General features: G+C 41.2%; 1 protein-coding gene across 6 annotated transcripts in view; it reads left to right on the forward strand.

The window, feature by feature from the left end:
• The window catches only part of LOC109472606 (caskin-1-like), a 90436-nt gene that overhangs the window by 76062 nt on the left and 1189 nt on the right, over window positions 1–13185 (forward strand). For 3 of the 6 annotated variants that reach the window (XM_019772402.1, XM_019772404.1, XM_019772406.1), the window contains exons 15-22: window positions 1112–1206; window positions 4801–4911; window positions 6419–6520; window positions 7571–7709; window positions 8245–8429; window positions 9466–9634; window positions 10277–10453; window positions 10890–12929. In XM_019772402.1, the coding sequence (XP_019627961.1) occupies window positions 1112–1206; window positions 4801–4911; window positions 6419–6520; window positions 7571–7709; window positions 8245–8429; window positions 9466–9634; window positions 10277–10453; window positions 10890–12929 (3018 nt within the window). The remainder of the gene's footprint in view (window positions 1–1111; window positions 1207–4800; window positions 4912–6418; window positions 6521–7570; window positions 7710–8244; window positions 8430–9465; window positions 9635–10276; window positions 10454–10889; window positions 12930–13185) is intronic. The other 3 variants (XM_019772403.1, XM_019772407.1, XM_019772405.1) reach the window with 3 other exon arrangements.

Raw genomic sequence — 13185 nt, forward strand, 5'->3', positions numbered from 1 at the left:
TCTTTCATGGTAGTGCTATCAAAGTTACAATATGTACATAATATTATATTTCCTATATAGAACAGTGTGGGGGGAAATATCTACAGTATCTTGGACAGTAAAAACAGTTTACTACATGTATGTCATATATCCATAACATTAACCTTGATTGAGAAATTTTGATGTACATGAATGCTTATCAATGAGTTATTTGCAGATGTTGTATGCTGTTTTGCAACATGTCAAAGTCTATCATCATGTCTATCATGTATATATCACTGTGACAACTGGACCTGAGCTGATCTGATTTTGAACACAGATAATATGATTAAGCAGTAATCCTAATCATTTATTATTGTGTCTGTGTCCTGTTCCAGGGCTCGAAATACTTTTTCTGCATACTTGCACTGGTGCAGGTACATGTAACAGTGAAAATTATTTGCACAAGACAAATTTTACCTGCACCATTCAGACTTTCACAAGTATGGATCATACTAAAAACTGTCCAGAAACCATTGCCATTTTTTTCTTTTATACTTCATACTATTAGGTAGTAACAGTGCAGCAAATAAAAATCAACGTACAAATGTATTATAATAATACATGTACATATACATGTATACACATTGTAAACCTAGTACCAATGCAATGTAGGTGCAGATAGACATCAGAAATACCTGCACAGCCCCAATTTTACCTGCATTAGGGTACTACAAAATAAAATACGTGTAACACCAGGGTTGGACAAGTCCCATTGCCCACTTGCCTGGGGCAAGTAAAAGTACTGTTCGGGCAAGTGCATGTGCCCTTAAATTTTTTTGATACAAAGTATAGCCACAACGGTGTTTGGAGCAAGTCAAACCACCTTATTTCGATAAATAAACTATCCAACAATATAAATTCCAAAATAAGATAATTTCCTTGGTGGTAGTAAAAATGCTTGGAAATATATGTTTTGGGCAAGTGAAAAGTCGGTTCGGGCAAGTGAAAATGACCTTGTACTTGCTCAATAGGGCAAGTGGATTTTTGAAAACTTGTCCAACCCTGATCACTACATGTAATTTCCAGGCATAGGCATATTGAAAGTCTGATCGATGACTTACATGTTGCAATGTGTTGTGTTCCACCCCAGGTGACACCAGACCAGCCAGTGACTCGGGAACTTACAGGAACATTGACAACTATGCTGACTTCCCTGTCACAGAGATGAAGCTCATGGAGGGAAAGGTTAGACCAGCCTGTCATCTATTTCACTTCTGTCTAGTCTGTCTTCATTACCACTGGTGGTTTAGAGCAGTGAGCTATGTCAGGGTTCAAAATACCCACTCTCGCAGCGCAAGTCATGTTTTCTGTGTGAGACTTAGGAGACCCCATGTTGCACACAGGGCTCTAGCCAGCTTGAATTTTTTTCTGTCAGCCCAGGTTCATCATAGGATTTGGAGAGGGGAGCACCATAGGCACAACACAAGTGGTGAAGGCACTCTCAATCTAGGAGAATTTTGGATTTTCAAACCTTCAAAAATACAATTTCCTGCATTTTGAGATCAAATCATGTTGAGAGTGGTTGTCAGTGGTCCTTGGGAAGTTTCCATATTTTTACCCAAGATTTCTTTAAATTTTGTCTGTCAAGGTTAAAGGATTGTTTTTTTAAAACTTTCCGTCACACGCCGCAAAGTTCCAGTAATCATGTGCTGGCTAGAGCCATGCGGTTGCACAGTGCATAAGTTATCATTTTTTTCCATACTCAGCAACTTATTTTAAAGTTGACACCAGCCCAGCATAGGGCTTCTGAAACAAACACTGTCCTGCAACGGCCAGCATGTGAGCGATACCTACACATGTATACAAGTGGCCTGTCTCACGGCTTCCCTTCTAAAATTAACAGTCAGTGTTGACGGCAACCTGAAATATTAGTGGACAAGCTAGCTTTTGGCCTAGGTTGCCCAGTGCATAACCCTGAAAAAAAAGGATTTTGAACCCTGTATGTCCAATGCTTTCGTCGCGTTCTCATTTTGGAGATCACGAAAATGGAAATGAAGAGTGTACTCATTTGCATATTCCTGATCCCCGGAATGAAACCGCAGCCTTTGTATGCATGTACACACGTACACACACACACCCTCCTCTTAACAGGAATAGGTACTACTAGTATGCTCATACATTTGTATAAAGTATTTGACAAACACTAGACCAAAGGGCATCATTCATACATTTCAAATCCAATTGACACAATATTTGACATGTTGGCTGTCTAATGAATGAAAAGCCATAATCCATCAAAGGATTTAAAGAGATTACGTTGTGCTCCACTGAAAGCCCTGGCCAATTACATGTAGTGATCAGTTTTTAAACCATATGTAATACTTACACATGTGTATTGGATTATAGTTAGTTAATTATGAATGAATGATTCAATGAATGACTGGTTTATTTGATCAACATGATCCTTAAAAAAAGTACATGGCAGCCAGGTACAGTGGCTGAATTGCATACTTTTCACATCAATATATAAGGCTATTTGAGCTATTTACAAATTGACCAAAAAAAACAGTTTGACCTAATGAGTCCTTTAGCAAAGTTGTGGCAGAATTTGTGGCACTTATTTGTAGAATGAAGCATGGCAAAGTTATTGAGGCACATGTACAATGTAATTGTTTTCCGTGCAGCTAGCATACCCCCTCCCTATGAAGCGTCACGCGAAGTTCAATTTGTAATTCATAACCTGGAGTCAGTTCAGTCCTCTGACCCAGAATCCTGCACTCAATCAATAGGAAAGCCCAGGAGGCCTCTAAAACCACTTGATGTAATACATTTGTCATCATTTTCAATACATGAGCCTAGGCTGGAGGAAAAGTGTCCATCTAGCATTAATGAACTTCAGACTTTGAATATCTCCCCGGGGCATCGTGATCTACTTTCAGATTGTTGGGCCAGACCAAATTTTTGTTTACAAGAAGTTCAAAAGGCATCCAGTGCAGTTTTTAGGGCTTGGAAACCCGATTTTTTAAAGTCAATATTCTAGTCATTTATCTACATACTGAGTTGAAACCACACTGTCCCAATGTATATTGACCCTCATGGAGCAAAAATACCCAAACTTCTGACAGAAAATGATTACTGGAAGGGCCCCGGGATGATTTTTAGGGTACTACCCAGAAATTAAAGAACTCATCTTGGGGCTTGTTTCTGCAGTTTTGAATACCCAAAGTATGAAAATACTGATTGAAATGTGCTAATGTGAAGTAGTTACAATGTGTCAATATCACAAAGATTGACATATTCAGAATATTTCCAGTTTTGCTGCTCTGAAATCACATTGGATGCCTTTAACAGGTTTATTTCAGATCAGTGGATAAAAAAAGTCAAACTAGAAATAAAGATTGTTTCTCCAACAGCACTCAACAAACAGATTATGTACATGATGATATTGGAAAAGTACATGTTACACTGTGGAGGCATTTGTGTTTTTGTTAGTTATGTGCAATACTAAGTCTTGCACTTTAGCTAGGAAATTTGTCAAGTAAATGTCAACGAAATACATGTAGAATACAGAAACAAAATGTCACAGTAGTTGAGCATTGCTACAGGCCAAGTACAATGTAGTTCAATGATAACACATAAAATTTGCAGGCCGAGTATAATATTGCCTTCCAGCAGCTATTTCTGGTTGACTGAGAGCTCTATTTAGGATGATATGGATTTCACCGACAACACAGACGAAAGCAGATCGCTCTGGTTGAATGGCTGATACCTATAGCAACAAAGAATTGCCATCATTTCTACCCTATCTACAATTTATTCGCAAGACTGGGGAAGAAACGACTATACCGTTGTCCTGAATACCAACTGAAGCAGTGTAATATCTGCGATAAAAATCACACTCCATGAAATGCAATCTTTTATCACTCAACGGCAGCACAGCGGGTTCCCCACCATAACCAAACAATATCCTATTGTCATCATTTTCACCAAATGGCCTTTTTATTGCAGCAGGAAATGAAGATTCAAGTACTAGTAGTTATAGCTGGACCACTGAGCATGGACTATATTGTACTTCTTGAGAGAGTCATACACTCGTAGCCTCAGAGCAGCTGAAAGGGATCGCTCAGTACATTAGAAGTGGGATATTTTTCAACTGAAGACATTGCCATGGTTATTGTAACGGCATTGCAGATATGCTGCATCATTTGCACCTAGTGTGAATGGGCTTTGGTGAATACATCGCATGAAAGGGAATGAATTGTAGTGCCATATTTCATGCCATTAGAAAATTGTTTTCCATTCCTACACCCGCCCAGAATATGATTAAACTTGAAATCATTGCCACCAGGGTAAGGCCATGTTGATTTGATTATATGGATGACATCCACGCGCGCATGAATTTTTGTCCGTTTCTGACCAAGTTTTTTGCCATACTGTAAATCATAGAAAGCAACTGTAAGATTAGCAAATGTACACCGAAGATTGCAAAAAAATATTGGAGAACAATTTATATACTAAATTAAATGCCAAAATCAATTCCAAAGGAAAAGAAAGAAAAATATGAAGATATGAAACTAAAGATTCTATTATTCCCCATACCGTACTATGTGTATTTAGTCAACCTTCATGACCACGTACATTAGTAGATTTCATAATGAAGGCAACTTTTTTTGCCAAACTTTTTTTTTATTCGCACGCTCGCATCAATTTTGAGGTTCCCAGAGGATGTCATCCATATAATCAAATCAACGTGGCCTATTGAATAGATTGATACAATATACATTTTCTTTTAGATAATTTTACACTTTTCAACAAAGACAAAACACCTGTCTTTTCTAGGATGCAGAGACTATCTACAGCTGGCTGTATGAGTTTGGACTTCAGCAGTACACCAATAATTTCATAAGTGCAGGTTACGACTTCCCTACCATCAGCAGGATGACCCCTGAGGTATGACATTTCCTTTCTGATAAGATTCTAGCAGATGATGTGGTGTTCTGGCCAGAATCCATCTTTCCGTCATTTGATGCAATTTCGCTGCAAAAATTTTTGCCCAATCTGTCATCTTTGATGGACAAATATTGGTGTGTAACGATAAGGAAAGAGTTGTTATAATTATTAAACTTAGTAAGTCTACCAGCAAAGTTTGCCCCTCATATCAAAAGTGCAGGAAATAGCAATTCAGAGGGTCAAGATTTCAACATTTTCCTGGGGGAGCATGCCCCCGGACCCCCTAGGATTGTCACCAGGCTATAGGTGCTCAACAAGATGTTACGTCAAACAAAATTGAGAAGACGGAAAGAAATTTCAGGCTTGCTTCACAGATGTGAAACCTTAACCCTCCTAGTACCCAAGTCTACCTCTGATTGACACTGACACTTTATAAGAGGGTAAAGATTAGTAAGCTACAAATAAAAAGTGTTGTCTAATGGGCACATGCATGCAGCAGCTCATTGTTACATGTATGTTTTCCAAATAAAGGAAAACTGTTTCTTCTTCTTCAAACCAATAAGGTCAATGACCTGAACCAGATGTCTGTCACCATGGTAACTAGTGTTGGGTTACATGACTTATTGTATATCATGTTGCAATTTTATAGCAGGAGGGATTTAGACTCCTGTCTGACCATATATATGAATATGTTTAGTAAAAATTAACAGAGCAGATTATGTGAAGGTAAACATTATGCATTTGCTTTGCAAATGTTACCTTTCTAGTTTCAACTGACTTCTACTGAAGGGTGTCCCAAGGACATGATATTATCATTGAACATTCATGTGCACTTGCTGTTCTGAAGTGCTTGGCAAGAAGCCATAATTATAATCAGGCATCGCCAGCTAGTCCTGTCATAAATCTCTGTCTCTGACAGTATGTGCAGCTTTTACTTTGCATTTAGAGTGGTTTATAGAACTTTTGCTTGCTTTTATTACCTGTGGAATTGTTTTCCTGAGAAACTGGGGTGCAGTGAATCAACATGCATGGCAGGACTTAAATCTGGAACACTAATTGAATGCTGGATTTTTGAAAGTGTAAAGAGGCCATGAATTAAATGATGTACATGTAATTAAAAAATATCTAGGTGGTAAACATCTTGTACCGAAAGTAGACTGAATGTTGGGAAAGGTTATTGAAGTCAAGAGAAATGGAATACATTGCAACTTTTTAATTGTTTACCAAAGGAAAATACATTGTTTTTGCTCAGTTTCTTCCTCTTATTCTTCTCCAAACAAGACCTGAACCAGATGTCTGTCACCATGGTGACTAGTGTTGGGTTACATAATGTTGCAATTTTGTAGCAGGAGGGATTTAGGCTCCTTTCCTGAACATATACATGTATAATTATGTGTTTGAGTAAGAATTAACAGAGCAGACCATATGTGAAGGTGACACGTAATATGCATTTGCTTTGCAAATGTTACCTTTCTTGTCTTAATCGGTTAATTCTCTTCCATCCCAGGACCTGAATGCAGTAGGAGTGACCAAGCCCGGCCATAGGAAAAAACTGGCTCACGAAATCACAAACCTCCACATACCAGACGGACTCCCAGACTACAAGCCGGTACTACAGATGTCTCATTTCCATTCCTAATGGACAGATAACAATCAACATCCAGATAAGGCCGACTGGAAATTATATTACAACAGGTTATCTCTGCGGGGTGTCAATACGGTAGTTTCCGAAAACCAGATTACCAATGAAATCGGGGTGGACTTCTGCCAAAAGGCCTCTCAACGTTCTGCAGATTTTAGATTTTTACAACATCTTGACACTTCCTCCTTGCATGATATATTGTGTGTGGTCTATAGGAGGAAACTGCACCAAGACAGCTAGATTGAGTTGAAAGATAATCCCACACTTTTATTTTTGGTTTCTGGAATCCCTTCCTGGCTAGCTGAAGTTTCTTTTTCCAATTTCTCTTAGACTAGAAACTATTATTAATAGGCTGCCATTGTTTTTGTTTAGCCTTAGGGAAAAAAATGTTGTGTTTCCTGACTGACCCTAGAAAAAAATGCTGACCCTAGGCTTTTTTTGTGTGGACCTCTGCAAGGGACATAAATTTTTTGAGCTGATCGACCTTTTCTTGCTCCGTGATCTGACACCTGAGTGATGAAACATTGTACAATCGGTTTTCCAACACTGACATTGAAAATGACTGTCCTCATGCAAGTTTTACTTTGTTAAAAAGTTTTGTATAAGTTCGATCCCTAGACATCACCAAAGTCTAAAAAAGGAGGATAAAAAATGATTATCCCTACCTACCGACCCTAATTTTTTTTCAGGACTGAAACCGGAAACACAACATTTTTTTCCTTATTATGTTTATTGAAGGAAAACATATTTATATTTGCTACATTTCCTCTTCTTCTCCAGACAGAAAAGGTCAATGACCTGAACCAGACTGTCTGTTACCATAGTAACTAGGGTTGGGTTACATCACGTTACAATTTTGTAGCAGGAGGGATTTAGACTCCTGTCAGTCTGTCTGATCATATATATGAATGTGTTTGAGTAAGAATTAACAGAGCAGACCATATGAGAAGGTAAACATTATGCATTTCGTTGTTGTTAGTTTCCCTTTTCCTGATTGCAATGTTGTTGAATATGCAGCATGATGTTCTGGAGTGGCTGGGAGCCATGGGGCTGGAACAGTACCACTCTACTCTGGTGGAGAACGGTTATGATGCCATCGACTTCATCACTGACATCACATGGGAAGATCTCCAAGAGATTGGGATCACAAAACTGGGTATGTATAATATGACATTATACAAGGATATGTGCATGCCATCAGCATGAAAGTTCATCTGAGTTGGTAAATTACATAGTAGATCCATGCCATTGTTCATTACTGATATCATTTGGATTTGATAATGAAGAATTTTGTGTCTTCTTACATGTAGCTCTCGTTTAACATTTCCCAATTAAAAATGGGACGTCTTTACCGCAAAATTTTGTAGAGAGCACTGCACTACCAGGGTTTAGAAGCAAGATATGTTGTTTGTGGGGCACTTCTGGACAAAACTGTGGCCAATTTACGGAGGCAGACACTTGACAATGCCAAATGGCATGTTTTCTTCATTTTTCAATGACTATTGAAGATTTAAAGTGGTGTGGGACTGTGACATGATGTTTGTCAGACTTTTTTCAGAGTTTTTTTTTTTACCTGAGTTGAACCTAAACATTTTTAAAGTCTGGAACTAGTTCCAGTGAACCACACAGTTTACAATTATGTATGTCTCAGTATAATTGAGTGAATTTGAGAGATTTGTTCTTTACTACAGGCCATCAAAAGAAGTTGATGCTGGCTGTACACAAACTGTCACAGATCCAGCGTGGGATCCTGCCACAGGTGGATCGGAACGAGATCTCGCTGCCCTCCCAGCGCATGGCGCCCCGCGTACCGCAACAGACACTAGAGATCCTCACCATAGAGTCCCAGCCTGACAAGGTGCAAACCCAGGTAAATGTAAGTGTGACCCGCCTTCCCTCTTCTGTTGTCTTTCTTGATTTTACACCACCTAGCCTTGTACCCAACTGTGTTGTTCTGATGCCTTTCCTATTGTCTGAAGATCCCAGCAAGATCCTTACCTAGAGCTGTGTACCGGTACGCAGTACCGATACTGTACCGGAAAAATTGATTAGGTACAGGTCCAAAATACCTAATCCCTCAGTACCGGTACTGTACCTAAACAATTTCACACCAATTTTATGCCTATTTGTGACCTCAAATGTTTAAATAGCTGGTTAACAATGGGTGCCTGTGTAAGGACAGTGTGTTCATGAAAACAAAAACATCTTAGTTTTGCCTATATTTTATCTGAGCATTCGCCATAAACAAAGAATAAACCTTAACTATCAAGTTTATTTATGTTTTTTTGTTATTGAAGGAGTTCAGAAGAGCATATAAATTGGTCGAATTGTTCAGGTACAGGTTCAGGTCCGGACCTGTACCTAAACCTGTGTACCTGTACCTGTACCTGTACCTGTACCTAAAATTTGTTTAGGTACACAGCTCTATCCTTACCCAATTTTTACTGTCCTGTATCAAAAAGTTTCTTCTTTTGACTGTTTCCTCCTGTCTGTGGCATTGCAGCAGCTAGTGAACCAAACACTTCCCTTTGCTTTGCCAAAGTGGTTCATTTATTGCGAATTGATTAATGGGAGTTTTTTCCCTCGTCCTGCAAAGTTAGACTTTTCAGTGTTCTAACCAACATCCACCTTTGTGCCATTTGAGGGAATTTTTCTGCTTATGATGGACAAAAATTTTGCCCATTTATTCATCTGCTTTGATGGACATAAATTGGCTTGAGTTGTAAAGATGCACAAAGAGATGTCATTGAATTAAGTTTAATTTCTTAGCAAAATTTGCATGAGAGGAGCATGATCTTACATGAAACAAAATTGAGATGAGGAAAAAAAATGTCAGGTTGTTTCCTTGCAAGGTTGTATCACAAATAATGCCGTTATGATAATTGACACCTCATCATTTAAATGATTGACAGATGGTTCTGGAGGAGAGGCCGACCCAGACGACCTTCTCGACCTTCAAGGAGAACACGGACCACGGCATTGACCTTACGGGGGAGGTCAGCTCCAACTCCAACAGACACAGTGTCCTCAGTAATGAGAGCATCTCCTCCATGTTGTCAGACAATGCTGATGCGTTTGTAGGTCAGTGCTGTTAGAATGTTCCTTCACACTACCTGGATGGTTGCTTGTACTCAAAGACATTAGCTTCATCTATGTTCAATTTTTCACCATGCCTGACCATTCAGTTTTTCTTCCATTCATTGGAACAATTGGGAAAAGCTTAAAAAGCTAGATTTGCAGAGAAGCTACATTATGTAACCCTACACCACAGGGTGTCTGCTACAGCACCAGCTACCATGGTGACACAGACGTCTGGTCGAGGTCATTGACCTCGTGTGTCTGGAATGGAAGAAGAGGAAAAAACAGAGCAAAAACATTTTCCTTCAGAATCTGCAAAGGTAAACATAATTATGATAATTATGTTTACCGAAGGAAAACATACTGTTTTTGCTCTGTTTCCTCTTCTTCTTCTTCTCCAAACTAATAAGGTCAATGACCTGAACCAGACGTCTGTCACCATGGTAACTGTGTTGGGTTACATCATGTTGCAATTTTATAGCAGGAGGGATTTAGACTATTGTCACCATATATATATGAATGTGTTTGAATAAGAATTAACAGAGCAGACCATAAGCAAAGGTAAACTTTATGCATTTGCTTTGGAAATGTTGCCTTTCTAGTTGAGATTTGCAGTCCCTGTAACTTATTTCCCTCCCTTCGCAGGCCCGGAAGAGTTCCAGCAACCTGAGCGGCAGGAGAACGAGCTGAGGATAGACGAGTCCCAGCAGGACACGGCCGAGCAGAAGAAGTACGCCACCCTGGGGAAGTCTCCCAAAAGTGCAGCCAGCCTCAACAGATCCCCCGTCAGGGTGCCTGTTCTCAGCTCTTTCTCAGGAGCAGGTAACTTACATTGACTGTACTTCAGTAACCTTGAATTTCATTTTCTTTGGTGGGTTGGGCTGGGTTGCCATAGTTGTCATTCATTTGGTTCCCTTGGTCATTCATCATTTGTTGCTTTTGGTCATTTTCATCATCATCATTCCAAGATATCTTTAGTCTTTCTAATAGACAAAATTGTCATTTATGATATGGAAAAGTATTAAAATTATAGCCTGGAGTCCAGCCTTGTTAGCTTTAGTCCGCTCCCCTAGGACAAGGCTGGACTCCAGGCTATTAAAATCAAGTCATGCCAGAACATTGGAATGGACTTTCAGAGAAACTAGCAAAAACCCTGTCAATGAAATAATTATAGAATTTATGACATGTAAGCTGCATTAGTATTTTTGCCATCATATCATCATCTAAGGAAGTGCATGTTTTATCATCATGTCATCAGCAGGTAGACCCCCTTCCAGTTCTGACTCTGATTCTGGCTTCTACTCAGCTGGACAGTTCCAGCCAGGAGACAGGAGTTCCCAGGGGAGCTTTGAGGGGATCACGGTCCGGCCTGGCGTGTCGTACAGCGGCGTGGCGCGCTCACAGAGCTTCCGTAACAGCACGGACGAACAGTCCTTACAGCAGAAGTCTACAGCGCCCGTCGCTCGCAGCACGTCATTTTCCGTTGGAGGAAAGGGGAAGAAGCCAGCTCCTCCGCCACCGAAACGCGGGAACTCGAAAATATCGGAAACGCCCGCCATACCGGGTATGTCCGGGAAGCCAAACCATCTGCCGCCTCCGCCGCCACCGCCCCAACCGGGCGTAGAACTTCCGCAAGTAGTCAACCAAGCTTGTTACGCCAACTACAGTCAGGTCCACATCCCGCCTATTCCAGTGTCGTCCAGTCCTGTACATGTTTCCCACCCCGTGCCACAGTCCTCGCAGGAAAACGTAGACCTTCACGTTAGTAACGGGGAGAACGGTAGCTCCCCCGATAGCCAGGATGAAGCGCGTGACGTCAGAAGTATCGCGGCCATGTTGGAAAGTTCCAAAAAGCTCGGGATGTACCAAACGGAGGTGCAGGAGGGTACGGGTACGATCAAAAGACAAAATTCCCAGGAAAGGCAAAGGACTAATTCTTTGGGCCAGGTTCCTGTGCCCACCCCTGCCGCCTTGGTACAACCCAAAAAAGAGTCGCCTCCAAGCACTCTGCAAAAACCAATTCAGAGTAAAACCCTGGAGAGGAAAGAGAGTTTGAAACAAGAAGCTCTACCTGCGTCTACATCACAGGACGAACCAGACTGGATTAAAAACTTGAAGCAGAAAAAACAGGACAAGATTAGAGAGCAGGAAGAAAAACAGAAAGAGTACGAAAAACAGCCCGTGTGGCTGAGGAACCTGAAGGAAAAGAAGGCACAGGAAGCAGCGAAAACTGAGCCTAATGACAACACAGAGACAAATGCTACGGAGAACGGAGTTCCGCCGCAACAGTCTGTGTCAGCTTTAGCACAGAAACTTGTACCTGTCTCTTCTGAAGCAAAACAGCCTAAAGCACAGAACGGAAAAGAAAAAGGAAGCAAAGGTGTTGAGAAAGGCAGGACAGACAGTTTGAGAGCAAACGCTCCGAGTCCATCCATGAGACTAAACGCTTTAGATAGTGACGAGGGGGATACCGGGTCCCCGAGAGACTCCTCAGAAGTTAGTGCTAACCCCGTGTCTAATAACATATTTGTGAAAAGTGACAAAGAAAAAGAGCCAAGCAAAAGAGACTCTACTTCCTCAGTAACCTCCTTGCCATTTGCAGAGGAGGGCAACCTGACTATTAAGCAGCGCCCCCGGACGAACTCTGCCAGAACTACAAGTAGTAGTGAAGGGGATGGTAAGCCTAACACAGAGCAGGCTGAGGATCTCAGCCCAGAGCCGCTCATCGATACTCAGAGTCGGAGTGTCGGGAGTATCATCAGCAGCTTGGATCTTGGGAAGAAGGAAGGGGTCAGCTCCAGGTCAATGTCCTCTAGTACCCCTCCCCTCTCTCCTGTAGACAAGTCTCCATCCCATAAACCAGCTGTAGCTCCTAAACCCGCCAACAGCCCGAAGAGGTCTGCCTCGATAACGCGAGGAGAAAAGCTGCCACCGCCTCCTCCCAACCCTCCACAGGAGGTCAAAGGTCAGGAGGTCAAGGGTCAGAGGTCAATTATCCGTCAGGAGAAGATAGTGAATGTGTCTGGTCAGGTGTCGCCGGTGAAACCGCTCTCTCCAAAGAAGCCCTCGCTGAAGTCTACCAAACCTGCCGCGGCTCCACCCACCATGCAGAGAGCAGGTCTTTCAGCGGTCAGTCAGGCAGGAGGTCTTCCATCGCCTAAGGCCGTTGTTCCTAACCAAGAGCAGCACCACCATCCGTTCGGGGCGCCCTACCACACCACGGGGAACACCTCCGACGCCACGTTTGCCACCAAGATAAAGCAACTAGAGAAGTGCCTTCCAGAAGACAAGAAGAAAGGTGAGGCTCGTGTGTTGTTTGTCAAGACTTTCTACCATAATTTATAATTGTAAAACGAAAATGTACAGGCTAGTGTCAGTGCAGTGACATATACAATGAATGATTGAAATTTTATTATCGTGTCTTGTGACTTTGTCTTTTTATATCCAATTTGGCTTATAAGACACCAGAAATCACATAAACATAAGTAGAAAAGTACATAAGTCACAAACATAAATCAATGTTATACATGTGAAAGGTATAGCTTAGTTCCAAC

This window comes from Branchiostoma belcheri, unplaced genomic scaffold (genome assembly GCF_001625305.1).
Source record: "Branchiostoma belcheri isolate BF01 breed outbred unplaced genomic scaffold, Haploidv18h27 scaffold28, whole genome shotgun sequence".
In the NCBI taxonomy this organism is placed as follows: domain Eukaryota; kingdom Metazoa; phylum Chordata; class Leptocardii; order Amphioxiformes; family Branchiostomatidae; genus Branchiostoma; species Branchiostoma belcheri.